This window comes from Diaphorina citri, unplaced genomic scaffold, assembly GCF_000475195.1.
Source record: "Diaphorina citri unplaced genomic scaffold, Diaci psyllid genome assembly version 1.1 scaffold215, whole genome shotgun sequence".
In the NCBI taxonomy this organism is placed as follows: Eukaryota; Metazoa; Arthropoda; class Insecta; order Hemiptera; family Psyllidae; genus Diaphorina; species Diaphorina citri.
In genome coordinates this window covers 40899-62344 of record NW_007377652.1, presented here as the reverse complement: position 1 = coordinate 62344, position 21446 = coordinate 40899, and the positions used below count along the sequence as shown (strand labels likewise).

General features: G+C 38.0%; 1 protein-coding gene across 1 annotated transcript in view; it reads left to right on the top strand.

Moving 5' to 3' along the window:
- The window catches only part of LOC103506112 (Down syndrome cell adhesion molecule-like protein Dscam2), a 69028-nt gene that overhangs the window by 29482 nt on the left and 18100 nt on the right, over positions 1 to 21446 (top strand). The window contains exons 2-7 of the mRNA XM_026821245.1: positions 11021 to 11170; positions 11899 to 12019; positions 14239 to 14395; positions 15998 to 16004; positions 16620 to 16718; positions 19175 to 19396. Coding sequence (XP_026677046.1) covers positions 11021 to 11170; positions 11899 to 12019; positions 14239 to 14395; positions 15998 to 16004; positions 16620 to 16718; positions 19175 to 19396 — 756 coding nt within the window. The remainder of the gene's footprint in view (positions 1 to 11020; positions 11171 to 11898; positions 12020 to 14238; positions 14396 to 15997; positions 16005 to 16619; positions 16719 to 19174; positions 19397 to 21446) is intronic.

Below are 21446 nucleotides of genomic sequence, written 5' to 3'. Positions count from 1 at the left end.
ATACTGGCTGTTATCTCTGTTCCTATTAATTGAAAAGTTAAATGCAAAATAAAGGATATAAAAAAAATAAAGGTGGATTTAAAGACTGGAGAACATTATTTACATTTATTTCGCATTAAAATAAAAAATAAGCTGTGAAACGTTTTCCTTTTTTTTTTCACTCAGTAAATTTTACCAAACTTTTTTTTTCGCTTTTCCACACTGACAGCAATAAATTTTACTTTTTTTTTATTTGAAGGTTTTTTACATGTGTCCCTTTCAGACCTAGTTATGTATGAGCTGTGAGTGTGAACAAAAAATCCATTCTGACCCAGCTTAGGATTGAATGCTTTGTACTGAACACAGGAATATTGAGAAGTCTGGAGGCTTAATGGGATCTAAAGGAAAGCCTTTAATGGAAATTTAAGGGAAAATCTTAATGATGTGGGTAGAATTGAAAAGTTTTTTCTTGCAGTAGAGAATGAACAATATGTATATGTAGGCATCTATCGGCTAGGTATTGAATATTTTTGCAGAACATCACCGATTTAAAAGACATTTTTCCTGTATTATCTGATATCATATCTGCCACCTAGATATGTCTGTTCGCTACTCACCCACAAGCAATTCCAAGCAAAAGGAAAAATTTTTCAAGAAAAAAAAAAAAAAAAAAAAAATAGAACTTTTTGTTGTTGTTGTCGAAGTTGAAAATCAAATGAAATTAAACTTGTCGACGTTTTTCTGAAAATTTGATTAAATTTTACAATTGAAATGAATTTATGTTGTGTTTCGGCGAGTCGATGTTTTTTCTTTCAAATTTAAATATTTGTGTTTCAGATTATGTTTTGGGCGTTGGTGTTGAGTGTTTCTATTATTTACTTTAGAAGAAGTCCTTGGGAGTTAATTTGAAATTTATTATTGTAAAAGTTCGTCACTTTTTGCCTTTCGGATAAAATGGCACAAAATAGTAACTTTCCCTAGCAACATCTAAGTATAAATGAATGAAGATTCACTAAGTTATAATTACCTATGCAGCTATAATTACCTATTTCACTAATTTCGTACATACAAAAAGCACCTCATGAAGATACACTTTATGAAACTATGTATGTAGATACATTTTGATTTATCTACTTGCTACACAACGTCACTCAACTCGGGACTTACATTTTATAATTTCCACTGATCATGACGCCTCGAAGGCTATACAAAAGATGTATGAAAATTTCCTTTCCTATTAAGTACAATGTCTTCGGAAAACTCATTAAAAAGCTGTGCTATCAATTCTCCGTCACTTCTCAGAATTTAAGAGTTCAGCATTGGAGCCCTGCTGAGAAGAAATTGAAAAAAAAGAGGAAATTTATTGAAAATTGTGAACAAAAGAGCAAAGGAGAGAAATCTTGCCAACACATATGCGATTTTTTTCTCCCGATAGAGAAACTCAAGCTTTTGAACATTTTACAGTTTCTTTTTAAACCTCAGGAGAATTCTAAAGTCAACTTTTGGGAAATATGCCGTTCCCTTCCTCAAGACTTCTTCCCCTTAGGATACAAAAAACTGTTCAGTTTGAAAATATGTGCGTCTCCAATATAGGAAACAGGGTGCCACATCTTTCACTTATTTTTCTTTCAATTTCACACACAACATACACCGTCCAACGACTCACACTGTGACAACCCTGTAAGTAATATCCTACGGTGACTTCGGAATATTTTATGGCAATATGGGGAACATACATATCTGGAAAAGTTTTCCCAATGTCAAGATTGAACTAGAATTTTCTGAAGGCAAATGGAAGGGTCATGAAAGAAATGGAGAAATAAGAGAAGAGAAAGAATGTTTTATTAGAAAGCAAGGAATGATGAGGGATTGCATTGGGATAGTGGTTCTCATGTTCTCAAGCAAATACGTGATATATCCTTACAGTACTCCGGATAACATAGTACACCGTCCCAATAGTATCAAAAAGATCACACTGTCTGAAATTGGCTGGCATAAGATTTTCTTTCCTCTTCTTCTAGGTCAGTTTCTGGAGGTGTAAGAATTGGCCGCAAACAAGTCTAGAAACCTCTCCCTTCCCCTCTTTAATAAATAACAAGAATAATAACAACCAATCTAAATCATATGCCAATCATTGAAATGTTTTATTCTTCTCAAATGAAAGTTTTACTCTGAAGACCCCCTGCCGACGAGACCATTCCTAGGGTAAAATCATACCGAATTCTGGGAACCCAGACAATCAGGCCCCCCGCAACCACCTCTAACTTTCCCCACTTTCAGCCCTAATACATTTTCTGTTTTAGAATACTTGTGTTTTCCTTGGAGCACTATTGAAAACCAAAAGAATGAAAGAGAAGAACTTTCAGAATATTCCACAGTTCAGTAGAAAATATCCAATGTTTGTGGCTTTTTGTTTCAAGAATTTTCAAAATTTCAGCAAGAATTAGTTGAATATAAATACCTACTCAGAATGAATTTCGAACTTTCGATACTAGATACGTAAGTACGTATGAATAAAGTGAATAACAGTTAAGTGAGTATCAACTACTGTTCTTCTTCTCCAGGTACATTTATTTTTATCTGTTCTGAATGTTTGCATCATTGCAATTAGGAGAAAGCCAGCCGTTCCGAGAACGAACATTATCCTTTCAGGATAAAAGAGAACTTGAAAGCGTGAGAGCTTTTTGGGAGAGAGATACAATTAAAGATACACTTAACCAAAGAGCATTTGGAGTTAGGAGAAAGCCAGCCGTTCCGAGAACGAACATTATCCTTTCAGGATAAAAGAGAACTTGAAAGCGTGAGAGCTTTTTGGGAGAGAGAGATACAATTAAAGATACACTTAACCAAAGAGCATTTAGAGTTTAGAGCATCAGATGAAGGTGGTGTATTTGAGGAAAAGCTATTTTTGAAGAACGTCAGGCTATGAGGATTGAAAAGAAGGTTAAGCAAAGAAATGGGAAGCAATGATGAAGGAGTCCCTCTTAAAATAAAATGAAGAAGTTGAAGTAGAGAAGCAAAAAGAAAACAGACGGAAAAAGATTCAGGGTCGCATTTCAGGAATGTTGAGATGAACAAAAAATGGCCCTTATTATCCCGCCATGGTAGCTCGGGGATCTCATTTGTTCAGCGCAAAATATAGGCATGTTCATTGTCCTGCATTAAAAGCTCAGCGCTTGCTTGATAAATAAAAGGTCCCGGGTTCCAATCTCCTGCAAGGCATGGGAATTTATCTTCAATTATTTGCGAGTTAAGCAATAGTTACAGAGATTTTTGCTTGGATATAGGGACAGTACAAAATCCCGGAACATAGCTAATAATTTTCCAGGAGCGACCAAAATTACCGGGAACAAAGTACAAATATGAAAGTGGGTGAGAAAGAGAGAGAGAGAGAGAGAGAGAGAGAGAGAGAGAGAGAGGAAAACAAGAAAAAGAGAAAAATGGGAGGGAGAGTAATGAAGTTTATTAAAAACGAAAATTGTACGGAATGTAAAAAAAAGAGAAAAAAGGGAATTTTATAATAAAAGCAATGCCAGGGAAAGTGAGGTGAGAAAGCGTGGGAGAACAGGGTACCAGACAATGTAGAAATTGAAGAATATCGACTCGACTGACAGGTGTACAAGGGGAGGCCAGAACCCCAGCACTCGGCCCTGAGGGGGAAGAAACTGGTAAGTAAATAAACAAGAAGAAAGAGTGGAATAACGGAGAGAACAGAAATCGATATGTTAAAAAAACGAAGAAGAGGAAAACTAAAGTCAACTTTTGGGAAATATGCCGTTCCCTTCCTCAAGACTTCTTCCCCTTAGGATACAAAAAACTGTTCAGTTTGAAAATATGTGCGTCTCCAATATAGGAAACAGGGTGCCACATCTTTCACTTATTTTTCTTTCAATTTCACACACAACATACACCGTCCAACGACTCACACTGTGACAACCCTGTAAGTAATATCCTACGGTGACTTCGGAATATTTTATGGCAATATGGGGAACATACATATCTGGAAAAGTTTTCCCAATGTCAAGATTGAACTAGAATTTTCTGAAGGCAAATGGAAGGGTCATGAAAGAAATGGAGAAATAAGAGAAGAGAAAGAATGTTTTATTAGAAAGCAAGGAATGATGAGGGATTGCATTGGGATAGTGGTTCTCATGTTCTCAAGCTTTACGTGATATTTATATCCTTACAGTACTCCGGATAACATAGTACACCGTCCCAATAGTATCAAAAAGATCACACTGTCTGAAATTGGCTGGCATAAGATTTTCTTTCCTTTTCTTCTAGGTCAGTTTCTGGAGGTGTAAGAATTGGCCGCAAACAAGTCTAGAAACCTCTCCCTTCTCCTCTTTAATAAATAACAAGAATAATACAACCATTCTAAATCATATGCCAATCATTGAAATGTTTTATTATTCTCAAATGAAAGTTTTACTCTGAAGACCCCCTGCCGACGAGACCATTCCTAGGGTAAAATCATACCGAATTCTGGGAACCCAGACAATCAGGCCCCCCGCAACCACCTCTAACTTTCCCCACTTTCAGCCCTAATACATTTTCTGTTTTAGAATACTTGTGTTTTCCTTGGAGCACTATTGAAAACCAAAAGAATGAAAGAGAAGAACTTTCAGAATATTCCACAGTTCAGTAGAAAATATCCAATGTTTGTGGCTTTTTGTTTCAAGAATTTTCAAAATTTCAGCAAGAATTAGTTGAATATAAATACCTACTCAGAATGAATTTCGAACTTTCGATACTAGATACGTAAGTACGTATGAATAAAGTGAATAACAGTTAAGTGAGTATCAACTACTGTTCTTCTTCTCCAGGTACATTTATTTTTATCTGTTCTGAATGTTTGCATCATTGCAATTTTCTCCTCATCGCCTGCGATTCAAAGTGATGGTTAAAGGTACAATTTCTGATTCCTTATAATCAAATTACATTAGAATTAGAACATGTCTTTCATGTTTAAAAGAGCTTGGGAATTTCCCCTTCCTCCCTTAAAATTTAAAATGTGAGCGAGAAAAATTCCCGAGTCAGTGTGTGGGATTGAAAACAGAGGAGACAAGATAAATACACGCGGAACATGGAAGCATAGGTAACATAGGAGAAGGTAGAAAGAGTAACATGGAAAGTTTCGGAAAAGTTGTGTAATTAAATTAAATGAAAGAGAAAATCTTGGGGAGCTCACAGAACTAAAAGAACATGATACTAAAAAAACACGAAATTTAAATTGAGCCCTTGCGTTACACCTTTATTATTATCCTTTCTATCCACCTTTATAAAACCTTTATTATTATCTACCTTTATAAAAATGAGAGCTAACCTCTTGTTGCTCGTGGTTGCCAAATTAGGTTTCAAGTTTGTCTTGTCTTGAAATTTATGTTTATGGAGCTTGCATGAGAGAGTTTCGTTTTATCCAAGTCTGGAGTCGAAATCTTTTTTTATTTTCCTCAGAGCTTTCAGGAGAGAGGAGAGGCCCATTCTTTCTTTCCTTTTTCAGAAGTTTGGGTTCTATTCCCTGCAGGGCCGAAGTTTTTTCGGCTCCGTGCTTGGAATTGCTTGTGGGTTCATTGCAATTTTCTCCTCATCGCCTGCGATTCAAAGTGATGGTTAAAGGTACAATTTCTGATTCCTTATAATCAAATTACATTAGAATTAGAACATGTCTTTCATGTTTAAAGAAGAAAGGTGACTGAATTATTAATTTCGCTAAAAGCAAAATGATATTAAATGTCTATTCTGATGTTATATGACGTGTTACGTGTGCGTTAACCCGTAATGTCCTCTATGCTGAGAGGAGACTAAGGTTATCACTGTCATCAGAATATCTAGCCCGGTTTCGCAGGCCAAGGGCTAAGGGCTATTCCAACAGTGGATCTTTGTGTTGAAACCTCAGAACTCTCAAAAGTATATGGGTAGCAAGGTTGATTTCGGATTTGGATGTTGCGCTGATGGTTCATCTCAACCCACCTTTTGGGGCTGTTTGTCCCTTTACATAAGCTTCAGCCTCAGAGTGAGCTTTTGGTGTACGAGTCCAAGTCAAGTTATGCTGAAAACTTAACAAAGTGTAGGTCTCTATTAATTAGGGAACGACATTTGTAAAAGGAATTAATGCAAAACGCATTGTTGCTGACACACTATTAAAAAAAAAAAAAAAATGCTTTCAATGAAACTTTAGAAGCTAGAAGCTTTTCCAACAGGGGGAAAATACATTTGTGAAAATACCTCAATATTACATCAAACTAACCTTTTTGTTGTGTGCGATATGGGAAAAACATTGTTTATCTCCAACATTTGTGAAAATACCTCAATATTACATCAAACTAACCTTTTTGTTGTGTGCGATATGGGAAAAACATTGTTTATCTCCAGACAGAGGCTTGTGGGTGAGTAGCGAACAGACATATCTAGGTGGCAGATATGATATCAGATAATACAGGAAAAATGTCTTTTAAATCGGTGATGTTCTGCAAAAATATTCAATACCTAGCCGATAGATGCCTACATATACATATTGTTCATTCTCTACTGGCTTGTGGGTGAGTAGCGAACAGACATATCTAGGTGGCAGATATGATATCAGATAATACAGGAAAAATGTCTTTTAAATCGGTGATGTAGTCTGCAAAAATATTCAATACCTAGCCGATTGATGCCTACATAATCTACATATACATATTGTTCATTCTCTACTACAAGAAAAAACTTTTCAATTCTACCCACATCATTAAGATTTTCCCTTAAATTTCCATTAAAGGCTTTCCTTTAGATCCCATTAAGCCTCCAGACTTCTCAATATTCCTGTGTTCAGTACAAAGCATTCAATCCTAAGCTGGGTCAGAATGGATTTTTTGTTCACACTCACAGCTCATACATAACTAGGTCTGAAAGGGACACATGTAAAAAACCTTCAAATAAAAAAAAAGTAAAATTTATTGCTGTCAGTGTGGAAAAGCGAAAAAAAAAAGTTTGGTAAATTTACTGAGTGAAAAAAAAGGAAAAACCTTAGCCCTCCCTCCCTAGTTTTGTATGCCGTGTTTTTTCCTCCCATGTTCACAAACATTGCATACAATATTGTACATGATATTACGAAATGGAAATAAATTGTTTTGTGTTCGGCTTTCCTAATCCCGAGTAGCGAATAGAAAGCTCGAGTGCAATATTAACGCGGTAAATTGAAAATTTTCCGGGAGGGAACGGTTTGCTCATTTCACGCTGTGAGCTTTTTAGCAGGCGTAGTGTGGGTGGGATGCTTTCAATTGTTTCGGAAGAACCAAGACATACCTACCTATATTATTATTATTATTATTATTAGGAGCGGGGTAGTGTTTCGTCCCGCCAAGTCAAGAAAGTTTGACCGCGCTACTAGAAATATTATACGCCACAGAGAATTATTATTATTATTCAAGGGCTTTGATAAAGGGAACTATGACAACGGAGATCCCATCGTCCCAAAATCTAAGAGAAGGGGACAGGAATACAGGATAGGACAAAGCTGGCCGTTCCGAGAACGAACCGCATCTGTTCGGGATAAAGCTCGCTCCGGGCGAGAAGGGACTGAGAAGTTCGTCACGAGTTTTTTTCCATTTCTTAAATAATGAGGATATACGAGTAATTTCATGTTTTGGTTGGGATTCGAACCCGCGCCTTCTAGTCTCGACTCAACTAATGTATTAATGCAAGTAGAATTTCCGTTTGAGTAAGTTTCTGCATATTTTGCTCAAGTTTTCTCAAAAAAGTCAAAGGAACTCCGTTTCATGTTCTCCCCCCCAATCTTTCCCCTTTTCTCTCTCTTTCTTTCTCTTGTCTTTTTTTCCTTCTTATCTACTTCTCACCTTTCTTCTCCCTCCTTCGTTTTACATTTTTCGTAATTTGCCTCTGCCTCTTTATAAAATCCAATGGATATAATATGGTGTAGGCTCATCATCTTATTAAAATCTGAAAGATAAAATATTTAGATCCTGAGAATAGGACTTTTTCTTTCCAATCTGTTTTTGAATAAATGAAAAATCTGTAAAGAAATTTCGCGGAGCTAACGTCTCTAAATGCCCTGGAGTTCCCTCTTTTTCAGCAAGAATAGCATCTATTGTCCCATTTTACCCCCCACAAGAAAGAGAGAAGGAAAAAGGATAACCCGAAATTGAGGACAAAGTGCCCTTGGAAACTCTGCTTGGAATTCTTCAAATAGTTTTACAACTAGTTTTAGTTTGCTGGTTTAGTTTTTCATTACTTCCTTGTTCCCCATTCTTCAGGGCGTTAGGGTTGAAAGTATTTCACTCAAAAGAAAAGCTTAGAATAAAAGAGGAAAAAAATCTGCTCCTAATCTTACAGGAACTAAAAGGGAGGCAGCAAAAAGTTTTTCAAAGTTTTTATATTTGTTTTGAACATGAAAAATGAGTTTGGTAATGAGTCGAGCCTTGTTTAAGGCCTTCCTGATTAAAATTACGTTATCTCTACAACGTGAACTTTTGTGCCTTGTGAAATGATATTTTACTGGATGGTGGGGTGGGTGCAGGTACTTTGCTGAAAAAGAGTTTTTTGGAAATAACCTTGGGCATTCTTAGTACTGTTTTAAAACTTCAAGGTGCGTAGCCTACGTACACACTACAGATATTCGTGTTGCGATAAGTTTAAGCACAGTACAAACGTGTGATTTCGCAGTAATTTATACCTCAGCCGGCAAAAGCACCCTACATTTCCACAAACAGATTTGCCGGAACCCTATTGCAGAAGAGTTCATGGTATGTGCTGAGATGTAAGCACCTTTATTGTTACGAGGGCATAGGTATTTCATCTGACAGACATTTCACTACCCCAATGCCATCACAGCAGCTGCATAACTATCAAGACACTTTAGGCTCTACTATTTACACTCAGACCTGCGCGAAATCGGGATCTTAGATGTGTACCTAAATCCCATAATTTATTTCAGTATGTACCTAATCCTATACTTCTTGAACACCTTGTACCTTTGCGTTTTGAATTTGAGTTACATACAATGTCATGCCTGTAACTGTATCACACTAACTAACTATCAAGACACTTTAGGCTCTACTATTTACACTCAGACCTGCGCGAAATCGGGATCTTAGATGTGTACCTAAATCCCATAATTTCAGTATGTACCTAATCCTATACTTCTTGAACACCTTGTACCTTTGCGTTTGAATTTGAGTTACATACAATGTCATGCCTGTAACTGTATCACACTAAGAACATGGCTTCACATATGAAAATACCTTTGACGTTATTGTATTCCTGCTTTCTTGCAACAAAAGAGCAGAAAAATCTTCACGCGTCGAGGAGAAAAAGAAAGAAAACTAATCCCCACACCCCACACCTCTCATTTTCTCCGTTTTCTCCTCCTCTCCTACTCCCTCTCATTATTTTTCTTGTCTTGTTCTTTTCTGTCTCATATTTTTTTCCTCATAAATTGTTTTTATCAGTTCCTGATTGTCGACATGGAGGGGAGAACAAAAGGACTAAGGAGAAGGTAGAGTTCCAAGGAGGTGGGAGTATTAGAAAAGTTCTGATAGACAAAAGAAAATAAAAATAAATGACGACACGAGACTTCTTCTCCTTGTTTGGAACTTGTTGATTTCTATCCTCACACTTCTTGTCCTTTCTGATGTGTGTTCTTTGTTTCCTTGTATTGTGTTCGAGAAGGTAGAGTTCCAAGGAGGTGGGAGTATTAGAAAAGTTCTGATAGACAAAAGAAAATAAAAATAAATGACGACACGAGACTTCTCCTCCTTGTTTGGAACTTGTTGATTTCTATCCTCACACTTCTTGTCCTTTCTAATGTGTGTTCTTTGTTTCGTTGTATTGTTTCCAAAGCTGTTCACTTTTTTGCGACTTTTTGTTTGGACCTTGACTTGACATCTTGACCTCGGAATCGGACAGTGGGGTGTGGAATTGTGTGGCCAACAATTCCGAGGGACAAGATAAAATGCAGCTCTTCATCCAGGTAAGGACAAAATACTTAGTTAAAACGTTATAGGTGAAGAATAATAGGTCCTTACTTTTGATGCAGATAATAGCAAAAGTGGTGAGAAAAGACAAGCATTTTTATGGTTTGGTTCATTTGGTACATCCACTATTTCCGACTGTTGAAAACGCTGCGTTGCGCGCTTTGTCAAAATACGAACTAAGTCTATGAAAAACTTCACCGGATGTTTTTACCACTTTAAAGTTTCCATCATTCTCCTAACTTGTCCAATGTCCATCTAACGCGAGACATCCTTCTCGCCCACAGGTGAAATCTTCCCTCTCCATTGAAATGTCCCCGTCCGGGCAAGTGGTAGTGGATGTGGGACATCGGATAGAACTTCACTGCCGGGTGTCACCCAAGCGCCTCAGCTCGGCCAAGGCGTGGCTCAAGGATGGCTTAGTACTGAGGCGGAATAGTGACGAGGTGCTAGTGTTGGACAGGGTGCAAAGAGAAGATGCCGGCATGTACCAGTGCCATGTGAGTGCCGATGATGATAGTGCTCAGATGTCTGCTCAAGTTATACTAGGAGGTGAGTTGGTAGAGATTGCCTCAAGCAATCAAGTGGTAGTGGATGTGGGACATCGGATAGAACTTCACTGCCGGGTGTCACCCAAGCGCCTCAGCTCGGCCAAGGCGTGGCTCAAGGACGGCCTAGTACTGAGGCGGAATAGTGACGAGGTGCTAGTATTGGACAGGGTGCAGAGAGAAGATGCTGGCATGTACCAGTGCCATGTGTGACCTCGGATGACCCCAAAGTCTGGAACTCTTGATGAACTTTTGAACTTCTTTTCTCTGTACATTACCTCATTAGCAGAAGACTTCTGATGTTCTAATTGTAGTTATTTAACTGTATAGACTCTATAAACGAAAATTTTACAGAACATACATCGATTCTTCAACATTTGAACTTGGACCCTGATAGGTACTAATAATTTAACCCGTGCTTTTTTAACAGGTCAGATAGAAGGTACCACTTGTTCTCCAACATTTGAACTTTGACGCTGGTACTAATAATTTAACCCTTGTTTTTTTTTTTCAATGTTACAGATGGAAAGTACCACATGTTGTCGTCCGGAGAGCTGATCATACACCAGGTGGACGAAAGTGACCGCTATAGGAGTTACCAATGTAGAGGGGTCAATAAACTGACCGGGGCCTCTCTGCTAAGTGTCAACAGGGGACGTCTGTCACTCACGGGTAAGTTTTTTTTTTTCTCTCTCTCTCTCTCTCTCTCTTTAGATAATAAAATTAGCAACCAAAATTAGCGTCCTGTTAACTGAACTCTTTAACGGTATTGTACGAAAACTCGTTTCTCTGCACATGTTCAGAAACGAGTTATCGTCAAATATAACGTTAAAGAATTCAGTTAACTGGGCTCCCCCTCTCTCTCTCTCTCTCTCTCTCTCTCTCTCTCTCTCTCTAGATAATAAAATTAGCAACCAAAATTAGCGTCCTGTTAACTGAACTCGGTATTGTACGAAAACTCGTTTCTTTGCACATGTTCAGAAACGAGTTTTCATCAAATATAACGTTAAAGAGTTCAGTTAACAGGGACTGTTTGCAAAAACTCTCTAATATGTGCCCGATCCTGAAGTTTTTTTTTTTTTTTTTCTTGCATACCAAATACGTACGTAGGTACAAAGTTGGGAAAAAATTAATATACAAGCAAAAGCCAAAAGTTGCAAAAAATGAAGAAGCTCCCTGAAAATCTTTCGAGACAGAAAGATTAATGGAATCTGTCTTTGCACGAACAAGCACTGCGTGGCACGGTTTCTAATTTTAAAAATTACAAATCTTTTCCCAATTCCTGGGATAGGTAAGTACGTACATATGTTTCCCCTGATTCTGATTTAAATTTTCCCCAAATTCTAATTTAAATTTGCAAGTTTCCCCTGAATTTTAATTTAAATTCGTGTCTGTTGCAGAAAATAAGAGGCTACTGTCAGCGGCAAAGATGTTCGAAAAGCACCGCATTCTGAACGTGAAGAAAGACGAATCCGTGATTCTGCCCTGCTCTGCCCAAGGCAATCCTCTTCCTACCATCAAGTAAGTGGACAACTTACCCAATACTAGTGGGGATACTGAATTCTGAACGTGAAGAAAGACGAATCCGTGATTCTGCCCTGCTCTGCCCAAGGCAATCCTCTTCCTACCATCAAGTAAGTGGACAACTAGTGGTGATACTGGATGAAGGACATAGATATGGGTTCTCGAAGACATTATATGTTCTGTGTGACGTATTTAACATGTCGCATTCGCACAATCCTTATTACAATGTAAATTACAATGTAAAATCCCATATACGTGTATTCAGTGGAATACACTGAAGTTCTGAACATCAGTCTCTCAAGTGTATTCTAAAAGATACACGCGGCCTGTGGGGTTCGGGCATGGGTGTATTCTAAAAGATACACATGGCGGTCAGAGTGTTAACGTGCCAAATGACAGGTCAAAAAGGGTGAACGCTTCTTTTTGTCCAAACACTTCAGCCTCTTATTTAAAGTGATGAGAAGGTGGGGATGAAGGAGAAGAAGAAAGTTTGTTACAGACAAGCTGAGCACAGCACAAACTATAAACCTGACATAAAATGTTTAGACATTTCTGCTACTAACTTTTATTGCAAATTATAAAAACCCCAGAAAAGCAATAAAGTTCTCGGGGTTTTTTTCCCTGACAAAGTAAAGTTTTTGACTTTGTACTGGGGAAAAAACTCTTTAACTTTCGAAGAAACAAAACCAAATAAAAACAAAAATGAAAAAAATCTTTCTTTTCCCCCAAGTCATTCGAAAATAAAATCACAGTTCAATTGGATTTTGGTGACAAAGGGGGAGGTGTGAAAAGAAAGCAGAAAAGTTCAGCTAAGCAAGAAGAAGAGGGGATGTCAAATATTATGATGGCTCAGACTTTTGAGGTGAAGCTAAAGGGGTGGTATGGGTTGGGGAAATATGACTTTTGAAAAATGTCAAGTAAAAAATGACTATTTTCTTGTGTCTTAACCTCTCAACTTGGCAGCTTACTCCAGACCTGAACAGCCTGCTTAATAATGTAATTCCTGGCAGGTAACTATCAAGACACTTTAGGCTCTACTATTTACACTCAGACCTGCGCGAAATCGGGATCTTAGATGTGTACCTAAATCCCATAATTTCAGTATGTACCTAATCCTATACTTCTTGAACACCTTGTACCTTTGCGTTTGAATTTGAGTTACATACAATGTCATGCCTGTAACTGTATCACACTAAGAACATGGCTTCACATATGAAAATACCTTTGACGTTATTGTATTCCTGCTTTCTTGCAACAAAAGAGCAGAAAAATCTTCACGCGTCGAGGAGAAAAAGAAAGAAAACTAATCCCCACACCCCACACCTCTCATTTTCTCCTCCTCTCCTACTCCCTCTCATTATTTTTCTTGTCTTGTTCTTTTCTGTCTCATATTTTTTTCCTCATAAATTGTTTTTATCAGTTCCTGATTGTCGACATGGAGGGGAGAACAAAAGGACTAAGGAGAAGGTAGAGTTCCAAGGAGGTGGGAGTATTAGAAAAGTTCTGATAGACAAAAGAAAATAAAAATAAATGACGACACGAGACTTCTCCTCCTTGTTTGGAACTTGTTGATTTCTATCCTCACACTTCTTGTCCTTTCTAATGTGTGTTCTTTGTTTCGTTGTATTGTTTCCAAAGCTGTTCACTTTTTTGCGACTTTTTGTTTGGACCTTGACTTGACATCTTGACCTCGGATGACCCCAAAGTCTGGAACTCTTGATGAACTTTTGAACTTCTTTTCTCTGTACATTACCTCATTAGCAGAAGACTTCTAATGTTCTAATTGTAGTTATTTAACTGTATAGACTCTATAAACGAAAATTTTACGGATTCTTCAACATTTGAACTTGGACCCTGATAGGTACTAATAATTTAACCCGTACCAACTTCGTCAAAAAGGGAACATTGTTCTGAAATTATTGTCGTGTAATAAATATGGTATGAGAGTTTGAAAACTTTTCACCCTCCCCTATTCCTTCTCCCTTTTATGACTTTATGATAGTACCCTGGATGGTTTTGATAAGTTCATCAAAGTTTTATCAAGGTTCTTTTATTTCACATTTTTTGTTTTCAATTTTTTTCAAGGACAACTCAGTCAAAGTGAAGATTCTTTTGAATTTCTTTGACTCGTTATTTCATATTCGGATAACTCTTGATTTCAATATGTAGAGGGATGCACCATTCCTCAAGGTCCAAGACTCTCCCCCCTGTTTCAGATGGTACAAGCAAGACAGTCCGGTGGAAGAAAGTGATAGAATACAAAGGATAGGATCTTCGCTGTCCATATCACATGTAGAGGAATCGGACAGTGGGGTGTGGAATTGTGTGGCCAACAATTCCGAGGGACAAGATAAAATGCAGCTCTTCATCCAGGTAAGGACAAAATACCTAGTTAAAACGTTATAGGTGAAGAATAGGTCCTTACTTTTGATGCAGATAATAGCAAAAGTGGTGAGAAAAGACTTTTCACCCTCCCTATTCCTTCTCCCTTTTATGACTTTATGATAGTACCCTGGATGGTTTTGATGAGTTCATCAAAGTTTTATCAAGGTTCTTTTATTTCACATTTGTTTTCAATTTTTTTCAAGGACAACTCAGTCAAATTGAAGATTCTTTTGAATTTCTTTGACCCGTTATTTCATATTCGGATAACTCTTGATTCCAATATGTAGAGGGATTCAATTCAAAGCGACATTTCAAATTTCAGATAAATTCGAATACAAAGAAGTACGCCACTTTCAATGTAAGGTACCTACGACGCGACGCCGACATTTTTTATTTTGTGAGGTATCATACTAAAACTTTGGAACAACAAAATAACAACACAATATGAACATCCATGGAGACTACTACTGATTTGATTGCCCCACGTCCCGTCTTCAAAACTTTTATCCAATGGAACTTCGCTTTAAACGTCCCCACTTTATCGATTGCAACAAAAGAGCAGAAAAATCTTCACGCGTCGAGGAGAAAAAGAAAGAAAACTAATCCCCACACCCCACACCTCTCAAATTTTCGACCAAAAATTTCCTATCTTAAAATACTCCCCGTGTGATAAGGAATCATATAAAGTATGAAAAAAATTGATTTTTACTTTCTTTTTTTTTTTTGAAAATTTTTCCAATTTCCTATCTTAAAATACTCCCCGTGTGATAAGGAATCATATATATAAAGTATGAAAAAAATTGATTTTTTTTTTTTGAAATTTTTTCCAAGTCCGAAGTTTGAAGCAATATTGACTTTGGTTGATATCTGGATGAGTGACGGTCCGATTTTTACCAAATTGTTACAGTCGCGTCCTTGGACCATACCGGGATAGCATACCAAATTTAATCGCTCTACGACAAACCGTTCTTGAGATATTTTGTTCACAACTTTCTACTTTTTCCCATTTAAACCTGTAGTACGTACCAGTTGTTAACGCGTTGGACTTTGGATCTGGAGGTTGGTGGTTCAAGTCCAAGTCATGTCATGAAATTTATCTAGGTGAAATAATCAGGGAACGATGTTTGTGACAAGCATTTAAATATGCTTAACACAATTAGAATTCCTTTTTTAAACCTGTAGTACGCACGTACGTACGTACGTACGTACAGACCATGGGCTAAAAACCACTTTTTTGGAATCAGGGGACCCCAAAACGGATATTTCAAACCATTTCCCGATTTTGAAAATTTGGACCGATTGCAATACTTTCATTACTAGTATAGCTCCGCTATACTGTAGTAATAGAAAGTAAAAAATCAAATCAAGAATGATAATAAACTGAATATTAAACAAATTAGGTAGGTACATAGGTACCTACTGATTTTCTCTAATCACCATCGAATAAACTACGGGCTAAAAAATTCCCGGAGGGACGGACCCAGCTTGTTTTTCAATGTTACAGATAGAAAGTACCACATGTTCTTCAAAATTTGAACCTGGACGCTGGTACCTACTAATAATTTAATCCTTTTTTTTTCAATGTTACAGACGGAAAGTACCACATGTTGTCGTCCGGAGAGCTGATCATACACCAGGTGGACGAAAGTGACCGCTATAGGAGTTACCAATGTAGAGGGGTCAATAAACTGACCGGGGCCTCTCTGCTAAGTGTCAACAGGGGACGTCAAAATTAGCGTCCTGTTAACTGAACTCGGTATTGTACGAAAACTCGTTTCTTTGCACATGTTCAGAAACGAGTTTTCATCAAATATAACGTTAAAGAGTTCAGTTAACAGGGACTGTTTGCAAAAACTCTCTAATATGTGCCCGATCCTGAAGTTTTTTTTTTTTTTTTTCTTGCATACCAAATACGTACGTAGGTACAAAGTTGGGAAAAAATTAATATACAAGCAAAAGCCAAAAGTTGCAAAAAATGAAGAAGCTCCCTGAAAATCTTTCGAGACAGAAAGATTAATGGAATCTGTCTTTGCACGAACAAGCACTGCGTGGCACGGTTTCTAATTTTAAAAATTACAAATCTTTTCCCAATTCCTGGGATAGGTAAGTACGTACATATGTTTCCCCTGATTCTGATTTAAATTTTCCCCAAATTCTAATTTAAATTTGCAAGTTTCCCCTGAATTTTAATTTAAATTCGTGTCTGTTGCAGAAAATAAGAGGCTACTGTCAGCGGCAAAGATGTTCGAAAAGCACCGCATTCTGAACGTGAAGAAAGACGAATCCGTGATTCTGCCCTGCTCTGCCCAAGGCAATCCTCTTCCTACCATCAAGTAAGTGGACAACTTACCCAATACTAGTGGGGATACTGAATGAAGGACATAGATATGGGTTCTCGAAGACATTATATGTTCTGTGTGACGTATTTAACATGTCGCATTCGCACAATCCTTATTACAATGTAAATTACAATGTAAAATCCCATATACGTGTATTCAGTGGAATACACTGAAGTTCTGAACATCAGTCTCTCAAGTGTATTCTAAAAGATACACGCGGCCTGTGGGGTTCGGGCATGGGTGTATTCTAAAAGATACACATGGCGGTCAGAGTGTTAACGTGCCAAATGACAGGTCAAAAAGGGTGAACCTAATTAACCCTTTGTTCTTTGTTTAGTTATTTACTCTTCCCTCGATCTTGATTTCACTAATGAGACGCAAGACGCTCGTATCATACCAATCTCCCTACAACAAACACCCCCTAATACACAAGTCACTCCATTCCTCGATAAACAAAAGGCGTTTGACAGAGTCCCTGTCAACGCTCACAATGTGTTAACTTGATATAGAGCTCTTATCCTGGCTATATCAGGATGTGAAGCTTACGAGCTCAAAAGGAAAGGACAACTTGAGACACAAGGTGAAGGGGGAGGTGGGAATGCCTAAGTGTTGAGAGAGGTGCAAGGATATGCCAGGCTCACAAAAGATGGCGGGTTTTGTTTGAAATTTCAGAACTGTCAGGAGCTGTTTTAAATGCTAACCGGATTTTGGAAGTACCTACATAAGATCTGTTGCCAAATATTCGCTTATTTAAGTAGGTACCGTTAGTATGAGTTATTCAGCCTCGTGTGGATAATTAGTATTTAAAAATAATAATACCCCTACTGCAGTGGACGAAAAGAAAACATCATCTTTAATTGGGCATGTTCTAGGGAAAGAAAAGTAAAGGTCAGGACTGTCAGGGCAGGATATGCGAGGCTCACAAAAGATGGCGGGTTTTGTTTGAAATTTCAGAACTGTCAGGAGCTGTTTTAATGCTAACCGGATTTTGGAAGTACCTACATAAGATCTGTTGCCAAATATTCGCTTATTTAAGTAGGTACCGTTAGTATGAGTTATTCAGCCTCGTGTGGATAATTAGTATTTAAAAATAATAATACCCCTACTGCAGTGGACCGAGTGGACGAAAAGAAAACATCATCTTTAATTGGGCATGTTCTAGGGAAAGAAAAGTAAAGGTCAGGACTGTCAGGGGAAGGGTGAACCTAATTAACCCTTTGTTCTTTGTTTAGTTATTTACTCTTCCCTCGATCTTGATTTCACTAATGAGACGCAAGACGCTCGTATCATACCAATCTCCCTACAACAAACACCCCCTAATACACAAGTCACTCCATTCCTCGATAAACAAAAGGCGTTTGACAGAGTCCCTGTCAACGCTCACAATGTGTTAACTTGATATAGAGCTCTTATCCTGGCTATATCAGGATGTGAAGCTTACGAGCTCAAAAGGAAAGGACAACTTGAGACACAAGGTGAAGGGGGAGGTGGGAATGCCTAAGTGTTGAGAGAGGTGCAAGGATATGCGAGGCTCACAAAAGATGGCGGGTTTTGTTTGAAATTTCAGAACTGTCAGGAGCTGTTTTAATGCTAACCGGATTTTGGAAGTACCTACATAAGATCTGTTGCCAAATATTCGCTTATTTAAGTAGGTACCGTTAGTATGAGTTATTCAGCCTCGTGTGGATAATTAGTATTTAAAAATAATAATACCCCTACTGCAGTGGACCGAGTGGACGAAAAGAAAACATCATCTTTAATTGGGCATGTTCTAGGGAAAGAAAAGTAAAGGTCAGGACTGTCAGGGGGGTGAAGAGGGACTTCCTATCTTCCTAATATCTGGAAATGAAAAGACTTTCTGCAGGAAATAAGGCGGACTTGAGTGAACTTTTGAGAGTATAAGTACTACTTGAAATATTCATAACTCTACCCTGTGGACTTCCTGGGCTTTTGTTTTCAATAAGAATAATGAGGACTTCTGTTCTCCTCCCTCTCTTCCCATTCACCCTCTTTTTTACTCGGAAAGTCTTTGTCTTTCTTTCTTTTTTCCTCTCTCTCTCTCTCTTTCTCCGTCCCACTCTTTGTCTTCCTCTCTATCTTACACAAAGCGTCATTCCGCTCCTCTATGTCTCTATTGGTCTTTTTTCGACATCGAAAACTGGTGAGGTTTTACCAGAGTCAAAGTCAAAGAGAGAAAAAATTCATCCCCCCCCCTAAACCAATCAAATCAGGTCCCTTAGGAGGGAAAATGTATGTTATATACCCCCTCAAATCACCATGCAGGTAAAACGATAGCAATATTCGGTAAGTGTAATAAATATCACGCGTGCCTATCATGCTTCAGCCTATCCTATACTAATAACTTCTCATAGTTTGCATATAAAGTAGCTAAGGCTTTTTGCCTCCACTAGGTACGTGTAAAACGAAGTGGTAGTGGATGTGGGACATCGGATAGAACTTCACTGCCGGGTGTCACCCAAGCGCCTCAGCTCGGCCAAGGCGTGGCTCAAGGATGGCTTAGTACTGAGGCGGAATAGTGACGAGGTGCTAGTGTTGGACAGGGTGCAAAGAGAAGATGCCGGCATGTACCAGTGCCATGTGAGTGCTGATGATGATAGTGCTCAGATGTCTGCTCAAGTTATACTAGGAGGTGAGTTGGTAGAGATTGCCTCAAGCAATAATTTTGTATGTAGATTCGTATAAGCTAAACCCATCTTTTGGATCTGCTTGCCGAAAAGCCAAGCCTCAGAGTGGGCTTTTTGTGTACAAATGAAATTTCTTGTATTTGTGTACATTGATTAACCAATAAATAGTCTCTAAGAGCTTTCCTCTGTGATGGAAGAACTCCTTCAGGAAAAAATTGCCACCATAAATAAACCATTGCATAAGACAAATTATTTTTTCTTTGGAAGATGCATCCTTTATAATCATATTATTCTTTAAGGGCCCAAAGAAAAATGGTAGCAACAATAAAATCAGAAAACCAATTTTTTACACAAGCATCATCTCTTACATATTCAAATATGCGGACACAAATATGATGATGAGAACAAAATGGCACAGTTATGTATATTTTGTCCTAAATCACAAGCAGACATGAATAGCATGCATCATAATCTCGTAATCCGACACATGACACAATGAATGGTGAAGCGCTTTCAGACTATTAAATATTTGTCACATGATAAACGACGGGACACAAATTAGATCCATATATTCCTCCTCAGGAACAGCTTTCTCAAATTTTAGTCTGGAAATGTGGACAATTTTATACGGTACCTATACATTACAATTTAGAAGGACTTTTCTCTCGTTACAAGCGATATAAATCATCGTGGATAGGGTAGATTTTTACAAGGTTTTTATTACTTGTATTTTAACTCGAGGATCTCCAATTTTTTACAGGGTTTCATATTTGACATCCAGTTGGGGTTTTACATACTTGTCACCTACTCTTTCTCCTCCCACATTTTCTTTTCATGGTTTCTCTAATCTCTCTATTCACAGAGGTTCCTCTATTTCTCTTTCATTCTTCCTTCCCATCTTTCCTTCTTTCTATACCTCTGTTTCTGTCCTCCCTCCTCCTCTTTTGGTCTTCGGGTTTCTCTCTCTATCTCCTCATAATCTACCTTCCAGTTTTCTCTCTATCTCTCTCCCTCTCTCCCCCTTTGATCTCTATCACCCTCCCTTCGTCTCTCTCTTTCTCCCTATCTTTCTCTCTCCCTCCTCTCCCCTAGGTACTATCTTCCCCCCCCCCTCTCTCCTCACCTATAGTCTCTATCTTCCAGTCTATTGTGTATTATGCCTGCCTTTGCCTTGGCTTTTATGCTACACAACACTGCCTCGTCCTTATCTTGCATAGGAAATAATCTTTTGTAATTCGCTCAAGTGTAAGAAGATTGTTCCAGAAAGCTCAGTGCCGAAGGGGCAAACTAAGAGAGGGCACGTGGAAAATGGAAATTCAGTGCCGAATAAAGAGGTGAAATGGGGATAATATTGGAGAGATTTTCAGTGGCGAATCGGAGGGGCAAAATAAGTGAGGGCACGTGGAAGTGGAAAGGGAAATTTAGTGTCGAAGAAGATATAGGGAAAAGGGGAAGAAAATTGGAGATATTTTCAGTGTTGAATGAGAGGGGCAAACTAAATGAGTGATATTAAAATAGAAGAGAAATTCAGTGTCGTAGGATACACTTGGAAAAGGGGGAGAAAATTGGAGAGATATTTAGTGCTAAAGGAGAGAGAGGTTAAAACATTAAGGAAAATATTAAAGTGGATGAGAGATTCAGTGGCGAATAGGAGAGGTGAAATAGAGAAATAGAAAACTGAAAAGTTTTAAAAGGAAATTGGCTAAGTCTGTAGATAACATCACAGAGCTACTTTATATTTCAATGCAATAGTTTTCTTTTTTAAAGCACACCCTTGAATACTAAAGTATGTAGGTACAGTATGTAGTATGTTGGTACACTCCTCGAATATTAAGAAAATCTAACGAATTTATAAACTAGGAGCTCTCCTTGGGATTTGTAAGGCGAATTTCTTAATTCTTATGCCAGGTACTATACTTTTGCTTCAAAACTTCCAATTCTCATATTGTTTTACTGCTTTTCCATCAAGTGGTCCATGAAGTCCTTTTTAACCAATGCAATGATATGTCAATTTTCCAATGTAAAAACAACAGCGGCCTTTGGATGTTTGTAGCC